The sequence below is a fragment of the Urocampus carinirostris genome, chromosome 15 (assembly GCF_059441175.1).
Source record: "Urocampus carinirostris isolate Australia breed hairy pipefish chromosome 15, RoL_Ucar_1.0, whole genome shotgun sequence".
Classification (NCBI taxonomy): Eukaryota; Metazoa; Chordata; class Actinopteri; order Syngnathiformes; family Syngnathidae; genus Urocampus; species Urocampus carinirostris.
The window spans coordinates 4,072,278-4,087,612 of record NC_142363.1 but is presented as its reverse complement, the minus strand read 5'-3'; the positions used below and the strand labels follow the sequence as shown (position 1 = coordinate 4,087,612).

Below are 15,335 nucleotides of genomic sequence, written 5' to 3'. Positions count from 1 at the left end.
ACAAAACTGGAATGCTATATATGGTACAGATGCTGTGGATCGTGCGTTTGACACATTTTTGGAAATATTCACCAACAAGTATAAAAAAAAATTGCCCGATGAGACAAACCAATATTAAGAATAAATATGTAAACCATCCATGGATAACTAAGGGTTTTTATAATGCTTGTAAGAAAAAAAACACCTTATATAGAAAATGTATTAAAATAAGAACTGAGGAAGCCGAATCCCAATATAAAACGTATTAAAACCAAGAACCAAGAAATTATACTATACCAATTTATTACATCATAACAAAAGTAATATTAAAGGTATTTGGGATATATTAAATAGTATAATAAAAGGAAAGAATGTACGTAATGCATATCCAAACTATTTTATTGATAAGAGCAGTGAAAATTATAATTTAAATCAAGTTATGGAGAATTTCAATAGTTATTTTGTAAATGTTGGACCAGAGCTTGCTGCAAATATCCCAGAGTGCAGTGGTAAGCAATTTGAGTCATTGATAAAAATGAACTCCAAGACCATGTTTTTATCTGGGGTTACGGAATCAGAAATCTTAGACGTGGTTAACAACTGTAAAAACAAAACGTCTATGAATTGTTTTGACATCGATATGGTACTAGTTAAGCAAAATATAAATATCATTGTGAAACCATTGACCTACATCTGTAATCTATCATTTCAAACAGGCAAATTTCCAAATTAAATGAAAATAGCAAAAGTTATACCAATATACAAAAATGGAAACAAGCACATTTTTACAAACTATAGACCGGTATCTCTGCTTCCTCAGTTCTCTAAAATATTAGAGAGACTTTACAATAATAGACTAGAACAATTTGTAGATAAACATAAATTGATTAATGAAAATCAATATGGTTTTAGAGCAAACAGATCAGCAACAATGGCTATTATTGAGTCAGTAGAAGAAATCACCCATAGTATAGAAAAGAAGATACACGCAGTTGGGGTATTTATCGACTTAAAAAAAGCATTTGATACCATTAACCATAATATACTATTAAAAAAACTGGAAAGATATAGCATCAGGGGAGTGACTTTGCAATTGACTCAAAGTTATTTGACTGGGAGGAAGCAGTATGTAAAAATACTTGGACATCTGTTGTGGAGTATTTATATATCAACAATATTTTTAATGTTTCAAAACAATTGAAAATAGTAATATTTGCAGACGGCACTAACATTTTCTATTCAAATGATAAATATATTGATTTGGTAACCTGTATTAATCGTGAACTAATGGATATAAATAGATTATCTTTAAACTTAAATAAAACCAAAGTAATATTCTTTGGTAATCGCAAGGCAAATCAAGATTTAAAAGTAAAAATGGATTGTGTTGCAATGGAAATTGTATCAGAAATTAAGTTTTTAGGGGTCATAATAGACAATAAACTCAGTTGGAAAACACACATCAGACACATACAAACTAAGGTATCTAAAAGCATTTCAATAATTAATAAGCCAAATTTCTTTTAAATTATAATGCATTGTATTTATTACATTGTTCTCTAGTTCTGCCATACTTAACATATTGTGCAGAAGTCTGGGGCAATAATTACAAAAGTTTACTACAGCTCCTTTTTATCCTTCAACAAAGTACAATAAGAACCATACACAGGGTGGATATCGGGATCATACTAATATTTTATTCATGCAGTCAAATTATTAAAATTGGATGGTTTGATAAAAAATTTCAACTGTTATTTAAGGTCAACAAAAACATAGTGCCAGAAAACATACAAAAATGATTCACTCGGAAAAAGGTAAATTATAACTTGAGGGGCTGTAGTGAATTCAAAATCCCAAAGGTGAGAACAACCAGGAAAAGTATTTGTGTGTCTGTGTGTGGAGTCAAACTTTGGAATAATTTACAAGATGAGATCAAACAATGTCCAACTATCCATGTGTTCAAATTTAAATACAAAAAAGCATTACTGGCGAAATACAGGGATGAAGAAAATGGGATATGATGGAGATTGGAAATACTGCGTTTAAAACTATGGTTAACTTCTTGTTATTGTCGCTATTATTATATCAGAACTGTTATTATAAATATTATGTTTATTTTTATTGTTGTTATTATCATTGGTGCTGCAGTGACATTTGGTTACTAGGCACATTATGACGTTGAGGGATCGGTATTACGAAGATTAGTATATAAAATATGTGATTATTGTACTTATTATAATTATTTATATCTGACCAATGTAATAAGTATATCCATGATATTTTGTTATATTAGACACAAGAGGAAAGGAAGATGTGTAAAATGTATTTAATAGGGAAGATGAAGGAGTAGGGAAAATAAGCATCTGCTTCTGACTACCCCTTTTCGAACATGTTATGTGAGATTATTTTGTTGTTGACTCATTGTTTTTGTCCTGTTTTTATTTTAATGTTCGAAATAAAGGTTTTCATTCATTCATTCATTCATTCATTCATTCAATGAAATGTATTAAATAATTATTCTTTATTGCGACCAATTTGCCTATAAATGTTTTTTCTGCTTCACTATAAAGATTAGTTTTGAGATTTCACTCTTTTTGTCTGAACGGGCAGAAACTCTACCCAAAGCACTAACATAATGATGTTTAGTTTAAACCCGTCACCTTGGAAGCTGAGCGTCTTGGATTGAATATCTGCCGTGCTTCGAGTGTGCACCACAAGTCAATGGAAGGCCGCAATGCATGCAGGTGTGGTCTGCTTGATGCGGCTGCTGTGTCAAGAAGAAAGATCATTAACTCTGGTTTATATGTCTTTTCAAAGGGGCAGTGACACTGGACTAAAATCATGCCTGACTTGACTTCACATGCCTTTTGGGCGGTTGGAGCGGTTGCTGCTGCACCACCTGAGGCCACAGGTCCGCCACGCAGTCGACCCTCTGCAATTTGCCTACCTGGAGAAGGTGGGAGTGGAGGATGTTATAGTCTACATGCTACACCGATCCCTCTCTCACCTGGACAGGGGCAAGGGTGCTGTGAGGATTACTCTTTTGAACTTCTCCAGTGGCTTCAACACCATACAGCCTCTGCTACTTAGTGGTAAACTGACAGAGGTGGGAGTAAGGTCACACCTTCTAGCATAGATTACGGACTACCTGACAGGCAGTAGCATGGGATCGCCATGCATCGGACTTTCAGTTCAACTCTGTGTCCTGCTATGTGCAGAAGTTTGCTGATGACACTGCTATCGTGGGATGTATCAGAAGTGGGCAGGAGGAGGAGTACAGGAAATTGATTCAGGACTTTGTCCAATGGAGCGACACTAACCACCTGCAAGGTTGGGTCGTTTCAGCGTGGGTTTAAATACGGCGGACTTAAAAGCCGCTGGAACTACACCTGAGAAGAGTGATATGTTTATAATATATAGAACTGAAGGTGCAAGGACGCCAAAAAGACCTTTAATAAGTGAACCTGGAAGCGGGTCGAACTGGCAAGTCGTCGGTTTGGCCGTATTCACCATCTGTTTAAGATTATCGAGTGACAGTTCACTAAAACGGGACAGATTCCCTGGACAGCCACAATGTCGTGCATTTATAGATTTCAGCGCTTTAGTATGTGTCGTATTAATACTGTCTTTAGCAATTTCCTCCTGTATGCATTGAATCTTCTTAGTAAAGAACACCATTAAGTCATGGGCTGAATGGGTGGAACTATCTTGGATAGTCTGTTGCCTTGTAAGTGATGCTACAGTGTCGAAAAGGACTTTGGGATTGTCCTTTTGTGACGCACTCACTTTTGAAAGGTAGGCTGATTTTGCAGAGGCAAGGGCCGCTTTATACTTCAACAGACTGTCACACCAGGTTTGGTGAAAAACCTCAAGTTTGGTAGCGCGCCATTTTCTTTCAGATTTCCTGCATTCTTGTTTAAGGGATCTAGTTTCATCTTTAAACCAAGGTGTGTGTCTTTTAGGTCGTGATTTAAGCCGTATGGGCGCTACTGAATCCAGGACACTAGCCAGGGTAGCATTAAACTCATTTATGAGTAAGTCGATAGAGCCTTTGTATGAAGGAAAGGACGCAACTACTCCTGGAAGACGATCGGAGAGCTCAGAAAGTGTGCCAGTGCTTATATTGTGTTCACTAAACCCTTCAGCTTTTTTAGTACTACATTTAGCTAGTACCTTGAATGTAACTAAATAATGATCCGAGATAACTGTAGTACACGGTAACACCGTCATGTTTGAGGTTGAAACTCCTCGAGTCAGAACCAAATCTAGCGTGTTTTCATCTCTATGAGTTGGCAAATCAACAAGTTGGTTAAAAGCAAATGTATCAATTAGAGACCGAAACACAAAAGTGAGTGAATTCAGTGGGGAGTTGATATGAATGTTAAAGTCCCCCATGATTATAATTTTGTCTGCAAAGGTTACTAGTTCAGACAAAAGTTCAGCGAATTCGTCCAAGAAAGCTGTGTATGGCCCTGGTGCTCGAAAAGTAGTTACTACATAAATTGACAATAGAGAGAACCGCATAACAAGAGCCTCTGACGCCTTGTAATTATTAGAGGTACGAGGAGTAAATTTGAGCGTTTTTTCAGAAATGAGCGCGACACCGCCACCCTTCTTCAAAGGACGCGCGATGGCTGCTCACATAGTCTTGGGGAGAAGCAGTATTTTGCGGTAAAAACTCATCCGGGTGTAACCAAGTTTCAGAGAGACCGATACAGTTAAGTTTATAATCGCGAATAATATTATCAACAAGTAAAGCTTTAGGAGCAAGCGATCTAACATTTAAAAGACCAAATTTTAGCTTTGCTGAATCATTTAACTTAGCTGTAGTCTTTGTCGAGATCGTCACAAGATGTCGCCGTTTGGTGTGCAAGGAAATAACATTTGGGAAAAAAAATTGGTAGTGGTTGCTGCGAAGGCCTTATTTGCCTTACAAAATATATGAAAGGTTATTGTGATTTTCAAGGAAATATGATTTCCCACAGGCATGATTTTTAGTAGTTGGCCAAGATCATTTTATTCTCTAACAATTACAACCCAGTTATAATATAGTGATAACGTGTTATTTTAGAAACACATATCAGACTGGTAATTCTTCCCGCAAATCAGTAACAAAAAAAAGTACCTCTCAGTTTCAAAAAGGTTGTTCACCCCTGCATTCAAAAGACATTTTGTGTTATTTGGAGCCTTCAGGTTTTAAAACGAACCTCCATTCTTTAAAAATAAAACCGTATTAGTAAAATAGTTCATGTAGTTGCCTTTTTTAAAAAATCAATTGTTTTTTTAAAGAATGTGTTTTTGTTCTATAGGTGGTTCTTAATCATACACATTGTCCCTTTAATAATAATCAGATAACAAGTGGGGTTTTTTGTCGCTATTAAAAAGTGATTATTTTTTAGGTAGAGATTTATGGCATAACTCCAGCGATTTGATTTTTCCTTTAATTGAGTTCCTTTCATCAGAACTAAACAAAATCAAAAGGTGTTTTCAGAGCACAGCTAAGTATTTTCCAGTCAACATCTCTTTAGTAAAATTATTATTTGGCAAAGCTTATTGCAATGTGAATCAAAAAAAGAAAAGTCATTTGTATTTCACTATGGCACTTAAGCGAGAAATTAATCATACTTCGTATATAGAAGACAGGCATTAAAAAAAACCCTCCACTGAGTTATTTTTTCACAATTACGACATCTGCAAAACACAGGAGAGTGTCCATTTCTTAGCAGCAGTCAAATATATTTTCCGGGTGAAAACAAGTGCCTAAAATTTGTCAGAAACCAAATTAGGGGTTTACTAATTATTAGCAATTCTAACTGAGGTGTTTACTTCAACCACTACATAATCTAAGGGGAGAAAAGAGAGCCACGCCATATATTTTAAGGCAAAATTCAACAAAACTGGCCAAACCCACTCCCCAGGCAATGGCTAATTCTTCTGCACATTTTATTTCACGGTGTCTCATTTGATGATTTGGTCAAATCAATGAAATAATAATAATGCCAGAGCCTGTGTTCAATATAAATATATATATACACCACTTAAGGTTTGTCTCCCGCCTTCAGTTACGTTTTAGTTTTATTTTTGTCCCACATAATGGTTTCAAAACAAGGTCCAATTTAGTTTATTTTGTAAAACTTTCACAAAATACTGCTAATGGTAAAATACTATACGTAGCCATAATACAATACAACTTTTACTTATATCTGTACATTCGAGGAAACTGTGCGGGTCAGATGTATCGACATTTCGTTCTGTATACACGTGTACTAGAATGACAATAAAGTAGATCTGAATCTGAATCTGAATCTAATGATAAGGATATTGTCACATTTATTTTCAGCGCAGACAGCAGTGAGCAAGAGAGAGAGAAGGCTGAGTCTTGCATTGTGCAGCAATCTGCACACCTCTACCTCTCACCCAATCAAATTGAGTGGTTTGCTTTGGATGTTTTTTGAGGCTTTTCTTTAGGTTTTTTTCATGAAGTATATCAACAGTGAACATACATAGTTTAATGATCCTTCATTCAAAGGATTTCTTAGCAACCTACTACCAACACAGGGTATGTTCGTGTGACAAATTGACTGTAAACTGTAGGTAAAAATGTGCCCTATTCATACTTAATTTATTTCAGTGTTGCTTTGGTTTCACATGTACCTAAAGTGCGACTCAACCATGTGACTTTGGAACACCACAGAGGAATGTGTTGTGGTTAATTTTTATCTCCGATCCATATCTAATCATGAAAAAAGCCATATATGGTTCCCAAGTCTTAGGTTCCCGACCCCTGGTCTAAGGCATTTGACAGGTTCTAAAACAGAAAATAATCTTTATTACAGGGATTGAGAGTGAGTGTTTGTACTGTATAGTCTTCAGAAGTGGATAGATTCATTATGTTCTGGTGTCTGTTTTGGTCATGAAAAGCATACTGCGGCTGTTTGATACCCTTCTCAAAGGGATGGGCCAGGTATGGTGATCATATCGACTAGATATCGAAGCAAACCAGCACCACTTAGAATGGTACTGGACAAAAGTTTTGATCCACAGCCTTTTTTGGTTAAAACATTTGTCAGAAGGGCCATGAGAAAAAACATTATTGATTTTATTGTTTCTGATATCTCATCAATAAAGGAGGAAAAACTAGCCATAATTTACTCACCCACGACAATGTAAAAACTGTATAACGACTTGATGACTGGATACATTGAGACGTCAAGTGAATAAAACAAGAAGTTAATAAATGCATTCATTCAAGTATATGGATACTCATAATATGCATTCACATACCACTGGATAAATGAGGGACATAGCAGTGACTGAAGTTATAAAAAAGGTTATTAAAACTACTACAACCATGACTTTATTTGTAATGACACATTTTGAGATAAATGCATGGATAAAGTTTTTTATAGTCTGCTTGGAAAATGTAGTTCTTAGGTCTGGATATACTTTAAAATAAAACACGTCAGCTTTTTGGATAAGATTGTAGGTCAAATGATGCAACTGCATTTATATTTAACATTATTAGTTATGCATTTTTATGTTAATTAAAATAATCAAAACCTGTGATTAAATAACAGTATATTTGTATTAATTATGTGTGTTTCATTTTAATTTAATCTAAAAAAATAAACGTAAAGTAAAGAAGTAAGTGGTGAAAGCATAGTGGGATTGTGGACGCGTTCTTAAGGATGGGCTGGGCACCCGTATGATGCGGCAGGGGTAGACCAGTGAAAGCTGTCGGTCCCTGCTGTTGAACAAAAGAGTGTGTTGTGTCACCCTGACCCGAGTGACATGGCCGCTTTCTGGTGTCCCATTTCATCTGGAGGGACAAAAGCATGACCAGCTTAGGTGCCCTTAACGTTTCAACCATCTGTCGGCGGTCCGTCAGACTCTTGAGTAGGAAATAATGTTCGTGCGATGGCACCAGCCACTGAAATACACCATGCCACATATTATTGGAAAGCATAAACGCTTGGGATTCAATATATGATGACATATGACCAAAATGACATATGACTATAAAGCCGCCGGTCATCACCCAAAAAGTGCCATAGTATTCCACTGACGAAACAATTCTTAAGTTCACAAATGTCCATTGACTCCAACCGTGTAAAATATTTTCTCCAAAACACACAATAAGGGTGAGAGATAAGAAAAATCTGCCTAATAGAATGTCTGCATTGTTTGAAGTTCTTTGTTGTAATCTGTCTGTTTTGCCCCATAATTCCTTTGTACATGTAAAGCCTTTGCACTTTTGATTGACACCGCTCTCGACCAATTGATTGATTGATTGATTATTGCTCCAGCGAAGGTCGGGGGGTCCCGTCCCTGTGCGTTGAGCCGACCAGATGAACCAGGTTTTTCCAATGCTGGCGGTCTTGTGCCAGCTGTTCTGCATCCTCTACAGCAACTCCGTGTTGTTGGAGGTCGCCCGCAATGACGTCGAGCCATCGAGTGCGGGGTTTCGCTCGTGGTCGTCTCCAGCCTGCTGCCTTTGGGTCAAACTGGAGAATGGCTCGTGTCGGATGGTCTGGTGGTAGACGAAGGACATGGCCAAACCAGCGGGTGCGGCGTTGTGCGACCAAGGAAGATGCTCGGGGCTGGCACGTGCGGGCTCTGAGCTCTTTATTGGAGACTCGCTGGGGCCACCTGATGTTCTCGATGGTTCTGAGAGCCCTGCTATCAAAACCGTCGATTCTTGTGGCCAGGGTGTCGTTCAGGGGCCATGTTTCTGAGCCATAAAGCAGGATAGAGAGTACGGCGAGGTTGTAAATGCGGAGCTTCGTCTTGCGTGCGATGGTCTGGTGCCGCCAGAATGGTTTCCAGAGAGACTGCAGAGCAGATGCTGCCAGGGCTCTTCTGCGGAGAATCTCTGGTTTTAGGTCCCCATTGTGTGTCACCATGGACCCCAGATACACAAAGCTCTTGACAGGCTCTACGATGTCGCTACCAATTTGGATGGGAGGTGGATCTGGTCCATCACCAACATACATGAACTTGGTTTTCGTCCAACTCACTTGGAGGCCAAGCCGCGCTGCCTCTTCGCTTCGACCAATTGCAAGCTTTAATTTACTGTTAGTAGCCTGTAATTACCTATGAATACCTTTCTTGAGAATACGGACATGACCTACTTTGGCTTCAAATATTATCAACCAGGAGTGACTGATTCAAATGATGATCGACATGTTGGTTAGCCAATGAAATTCCCAAAGTAAATGTATTCCTGATGACGATTTGTATTCAAACAAGAGGCCAAAAATAAACATGCGTAATGCAACTCGGAATCCATTTTACGCAAGATTATCACACGCAAGTGTGCACAATCAGTGATTGACTTCTGGAATTAGGAATCAAACAATTACAACTATTTCACAATGTCTAAAAATTGACCAAAGTAAAATACACGGTTGCGGAGATTTAGTAGCTGTAAACCGGTTGTCTCCAAATGAACACTTTTGGAAACACCGTGACCTGCCTTAAAAATATGTGTTAAACCCAATGTTTAATTTTTCAGATTGTGATCAAATTTGAGTATGTTTTAATGTGGCTGTAGTTATAATCATCAAAGTGTCATGTATCTAGTCATAATAGAGTTATCCAAATATATAATTTCAATTGTTTTAAATTATCACATATATATTTGATCAAGTTAATTATTTAGTGGTAATCAATGCACTTTATCAGTACCTATATATTACATTGTACGTTTGTACCTGTTGTTTTATTCTCCTGTTGCCACAATGTATCCATTTATCTCGTCATGTAGTCAATACATTCTTATCAAACAACTTGCAGGATTTAGTCTGGACAAAGTACAGGTATGAAGCTATTGCCTTGGAAATTTTCCACTAACTTCTGTATTCCGCCCTTTGCTTTTATAAATTATTGTCAGCCATTTAAAAAGGTCACTTACTAAACCCTTACAACCTTGTTCTGTACTCACATCGCAAGCCCAGAATATTCTGTTTGTTTTTTTTTTCCATTTAATTGTACTGAAAATCCTCGAACTACCCACTCCAGTGCTAATTTTTAGTTGTCTGGTTTCGCAACCAGGATGTTGACTTGCCCACGGAGGAAGAAAAATGGTGTCCTCCCACACTTTAAAAAAATCAGCCCAAAGAATATCTTGACAACATTATGTTAAGTGGGACTCTTACTTGTAATAACACAATCATCGCTTTTTTGAATGAGAACAAGAAGAAATATTGAGCTGTTTTTATCTTTCTCTGGGGCGGCCATCTTGAAAACGTCGTTGGGAAAAATGGCATCAGAGTTACCCAGGGTCAGCTGACAATTGAGTGTTTGAGTGCGATACGTATTTCAATTGCCTTATGGCAGAGGGTGCTGAAGAGACCATTGATTCTGATTCGACACACAAGCAATAGAATTAGTTATAAGTCAATCCGTCCAGAATGTTTTTGTTTACCGTTGCATGGACTCTTTTTTAATAACAAAAGATTACCTACGTATTGATGCTTTTATTGGAAAACAGCAGTATTTATCGTATGACTGTGCTAAGCGTCTGCAGATGAAGATGAGGCATCCAGTTCACTTGCCTCATGGCAGAGAGCGATAGTAAGACCTATGATTTTGATTGTCGCCCGCCGGCACCCACTCTTACTCAGTATTATTAGCGATAATATTAGCAAGCTACCAGCAAGTCAAACCATCCGGTAATTCATTTCATGTTGCATTAACTTCTTTACGTCATAGATAGATACCTTTAATTATCTATTTATGCTTTTATTCAAAAGGAGAAACACATAAACCTAATGTGTAAGATAAAATATGTTTATTTATGTATTTATTTTGTTTATTTATTAATTTAAGTTTATAAAGTAGGGCAGCACGGCGGCGCAGTGGTTAGCGCTTGTGCGGCACAGTTCATGTCATGGGAACCTGTCGTGGGTTCAAATCCAGCTCCAGACTTTCTGTGCGGAGTTTGTATGTTCTCCCCGTGCTTGCGTGGGTTTCCTCCGGGCACTCCGGTTTCCTCCCACATTCCAAAGACATGCATTTCAGGTGAATTGGCCGGTCCAAATTGTCCCTAGGTGTGAATGAGCGAATGAGTTGTCTGTCCCTGTGTGCCCTGCGATTGGCTGGCAACCAGTTCAGGGTGTCCCCTGCCCACTGCCCGATGATTGCTGGAATGGGCTCCAGCCCCCCCGCGACCCTACTGAGGATAAGCGGTACGGCTAATGAGATGAGATGAGATGAGAAGTTTATAAAGTGTGTTGCTTTCTTGTGCAGCCAATCAAATAATGAATAAGATGTAGGTTTACTCATTTGCAGTGTTGGGAATAACGCGCCATTATAAATAACGCTGTTACTTAACCGTGGTATTTTTTCTGTAACGGGGTAATTGAACGTTTTAATTTTTCTACCGTTACAATGGCGTTATCGTTACGGATGGTCAAAAGTGGTGTGTTACTTTGGCTGCAGAACGCCAACGACGCCGTGTCCCCGCCCACCTCGCGTTTTCTATAGCGGCGCGATTTTCGCTGTCTGAGTTCGTTACGTCACGTCTTTTGGGATCATGTCACTATACAAATTAGCGACAACCATATACAGACGCTCCCCTACCTTCGACCATTCGATTTACGTAAAGCGGTAGATATGAACATTTTTTTCGAGGTGTCAAAAAATGTCTGTACATTGCTGTAAGTTAGATTTTGTATTGTGTGATCGTTTTTCGAGTACAGGACATTAACTGTAGTGGTTCTTTTCTGCCACTACCGGCATATGGCGCTGTGAAAGGTCACCCAGCATCCACCCGGAAGAAAATAAAAACACTTCCTCTTCCTAGTTGGTGAATAAACATTCTATAATGTATGGCGTTAGCTCATGAGGTAGAGCGCTCGTCTTGGGATCAAGAGATCGTAAGTTTGATTCCTGGCTCCTCTGTGTTATATGTCAAAGTGTCCTTGGGCAAGACACTGAATCCCTAATGCCCCCAATAAGCAGGTAGGCGCCTTGCATGGCTGACTCCCTATTGGTGTGTGAGTGTGTGTGTGAATGGGTAAGTGTAAAGTGCTTTGGGAGGTCTTCATTGACTTTAAAAGCGCTATATAAATGCAGACCATTTACCATTTATGTTGGTGTAAAGCAGACCTGGGCACTCCGGTCCTGAATGGCCATACGTCCTGCCAGATTTTGAAGTTTGCTCTTCTTTTACTCAGGTGATACAAATTATAACCCCGTTAGCAAGCTAGCAAGTGCTCGTTAACGATACTGGTGATTGGAATCACCTGTATTGGATCAGAGAAACCTCAAAATCATGCAGAACATACGGCCCTCCAGGACCGGAGTGCCCAGGTCTGGTGTAAAGTGTAAAGAAGTGGTGAGCTGTTTCTTTTGAAATAACAGTGGAATAAAAACGCTTGATGCGTTTGAGAAAATGGTTGGATCACTTTTTTTCCCGCCACTTTTTACCACGGAGGAGGTTCTCTTGCAGCGCGAGTAAAAAATTCAGTAAAACCTCACTTTATTTATCTTTATAGAGCAGATTATTTTATGAAATGTTTATTTTTTAGTACAAAACAATACAGGTTACTCAAATAAACATTAAAAATACAAAATATAGCACTGAAGCAACATACGAGCAAATTCAATTTTCGAACCTTCCGGAACCTATCTTGTTCGTAAGTAGGGCAGCGTCTGTATTTTGAAAAGCGCTTACCAAAACAGTATCTACCGCGCTTTTGAGACTGGGAGGTCGCTGGTTCGCGCCTCGGCCGAGACATACCTAATTGGTATAATGGCGGCGCCCTCTGGCTGCGGCTGCATCGACTCGCTACAACGGGTCAGGTGTATCGACATTTCGTTCTGTGTACATTGTTACAAAGAATGACAATACAAAGGAAATTATTATTATTATTATTATAAAAGAAAAGGTGAATTTGGTGAAACAGCAATATACTCGTGTTGTTCAGGAACAAAACGGCTTTATGTGCCGTCTCTTGGAAGTGGAAGCCAACTAACCACCAATCGAGAGCCAGTTCCCTTCGAGATGCTTTTTTTTCCTTGTAATTGGTCAAAATGCATTTTTTTTAGCCATCTGCCTGTTGACTTTGAATTTATTAAGTTTAAAAAAGGTTCAAATTGTCTTAAATCTTATTTATCTTATTTGTAGAATTAAATATTTTAATTTATGTTTCCGATGTTTTTAGTATTAACGTTTACGTGTTGATTTTGGTGTATTTTCCCCAATTTAAGTCATTCATAATAATACATAATTAATGGTTGTATATGGATTAAAACCTGAAAAGCCATTAGGGAGCCAAAAGAGCCGCCCCTTTTTAGTGAGCCGAGCCAAAAAAGCCGGTTCTTCAAAAAGAGTCCGAATTCCCATCTCTCCAACGAACCATTTGAGTTAGATTTTATTTATTGCAGTGACTTTACTGCTGATTGTTATTTTAATATATTGTGAACAGTTTCTTTATTTTGCACTTAAAGTGTAGGATAAATCTGTTGCTGGTGAGGTGCAATAAATATTATAAGGTTCTACATCACAACTACCTGTCTGTTCTTCTCTATTCAACCAAATACTGCTCAGAAAATTTCAAATTTTTTGACATACAAGTTATTTTTAAAGTAACCTAACTAGTTACTTTCCCTGTAACTAGTTCTTTGTTGTATAGAGAAACTCAGTTACTAACTCAGTTAATTTTTGAAAGATTAAGTGAATAACTATAACTGATTACTTTTTAAAGTAACGTGCCTAACACTGCTTATTTCTAAATCTGACTGTGCCTTACCAGACACGAACCTCACTGCATGCCACTGAGACCAGACGTCAGTAGTGGTTAAAAGGTCTTTTACTTGTTTTTTAACCATCACACCATATTTCCTGTGATACTAGCGACCAGATATCCCACTGAGAGGTAAACAATCACGTTAGTCATTTCAAATAAACACATGTCAAATTACATTGATGAGTAAGATAAAGTGTAAAAGGGGAAATCTAAAGTTATAAAGTTAGCTTTGATATTCTGGAGCAGTGACACTCTACAAGTAGGTCTCAAACTTTTGAAACATACTCACTGTTGAGGATTCAGCAAACGCACCAGTTTCTCTACAGGAGTTTAAAATAACAAGGTTCATCCTTTTCCGTTCTTTGAAACTCTCTTTTATTACTATTCCGGTCTGGATGCTAAAATATTTTCGAACATGCTAACCTCAGGGGTGACACTGCTGGAATGCTTTACAAAAGGGAGAAAATAAACCAGGTGGGGACAGGACAAAAACTGTCCAAAATAATTTTGATTCAAGCAATTTTGGAAATTTATGTTACAGATTGTCATTTCGAAAACACATTAAACACGAATTGGAATTTCATATGGCACCCCTCTTTTTTTAAAGTATTTCTCATTGGAACAACCGTTGTTTAAGCATTTCAATCCCATTTTTTTTCACACGTTTGCTGTTCCAGGGACATTTTTTTGGTTCCTACCTTGAGCCAATATTTGAATCCACTATGGATGCATGTTGGCTTTTTTCGGCCTTACAAATGCTAATTCACTCCCTGAGACATAAACGTGCTTTCCTCCACATAGCTGTAAATTGTTTTTAGTTTCAGCAAAGGGCAAAGTAAAATCACTAAGATTAAAAATATGAGTAAGGTAATCCTTCGCTACTTTGTGCTTCACTGGAACAGAGCACTGTGACAGGGGTGCTTGGATCATGACGCACTGAGCTAGCAAGTAACCTAGGGTGCTGAGTGCTAAAAAAGGAGAGAGGACAAGACATGGCAGGAGGAAAAACTGCGGGGAAATCAAGATGGATGATAACAGCTTTGAGAAGGAAAATAAAACCCAGAAATTAGTGACCAAATAAGGTAAGGTCAACCAAGAGAGTACATACAGAGAAACATAACTAAGAATGCATGATTGTGTCAGAAATAAGAAGGATAAACTGTCATTACTAACATGTGATATTCAAGGGAAATATGTGTTGTCATTTAAAAGTTTTTCTTCTAACGTATTAGGGAAAGGGGAGTCTTATGTTCTTGTGATATCAGTATTTGGTATTCATATTGGTTAACCACTCAAAGGCTGAGTATTTTTTTCTGTATTTTTATGTTTTATTTTTCCCTGGGCATAAAGATTTCCATCTGCCGCAGGGACTCGAACTTTTGGACTAGCGTGTGACCTCATTCACTGCGCTGTGGCTAAACTACAACAAAGCACCCCGAGGGCATCCTGTTAATCTGTTAATAAACAACAAGGGAGACTGCTGAAAGTGTGAATATCCCTACGGGGATGAATAAAGTATCTATCTATCTTTGTATCTATCTATTGGTTTCAATCTGAAAAATTGTGATATCACACACCCCTTTTTGTATTTAGATAATAACT

General features: G+C 38.0%; 1 protein-coding gene across 1 annotated transcript in view; it reads right to left on the bottom strand.

Moving 5' to 3' along the window:
* Positions 1 to 2,697: 2,697 nt before the first annotated feature.
* The window catches only part of LOC148351358 (uncharacterized), a 36,172-nt gene continuing 23,534 nt past the window's right edge, over positions 2,698 to 15,335 (bottom strand). The window contains exons 5-7 of the mRNA XM_088354935.1: positions 3,766 to 4,472; positions 2,844 to 2,926; positions 2,698 to 2,746 (exon numbers count right to left, since the gene is read on the bottom strand). Coding sequence (XP_088211061.1) covers positions 2,698 to 2,746; positions 2,844 to 2,926; positions 3,766 to 4,472 — 839 coding nt within the window. The remainder of the gene's footprint in view (positions 2,747 to 2,843; positions 2,927 to 3,765; positions 4,473 to 15,335) is intronic.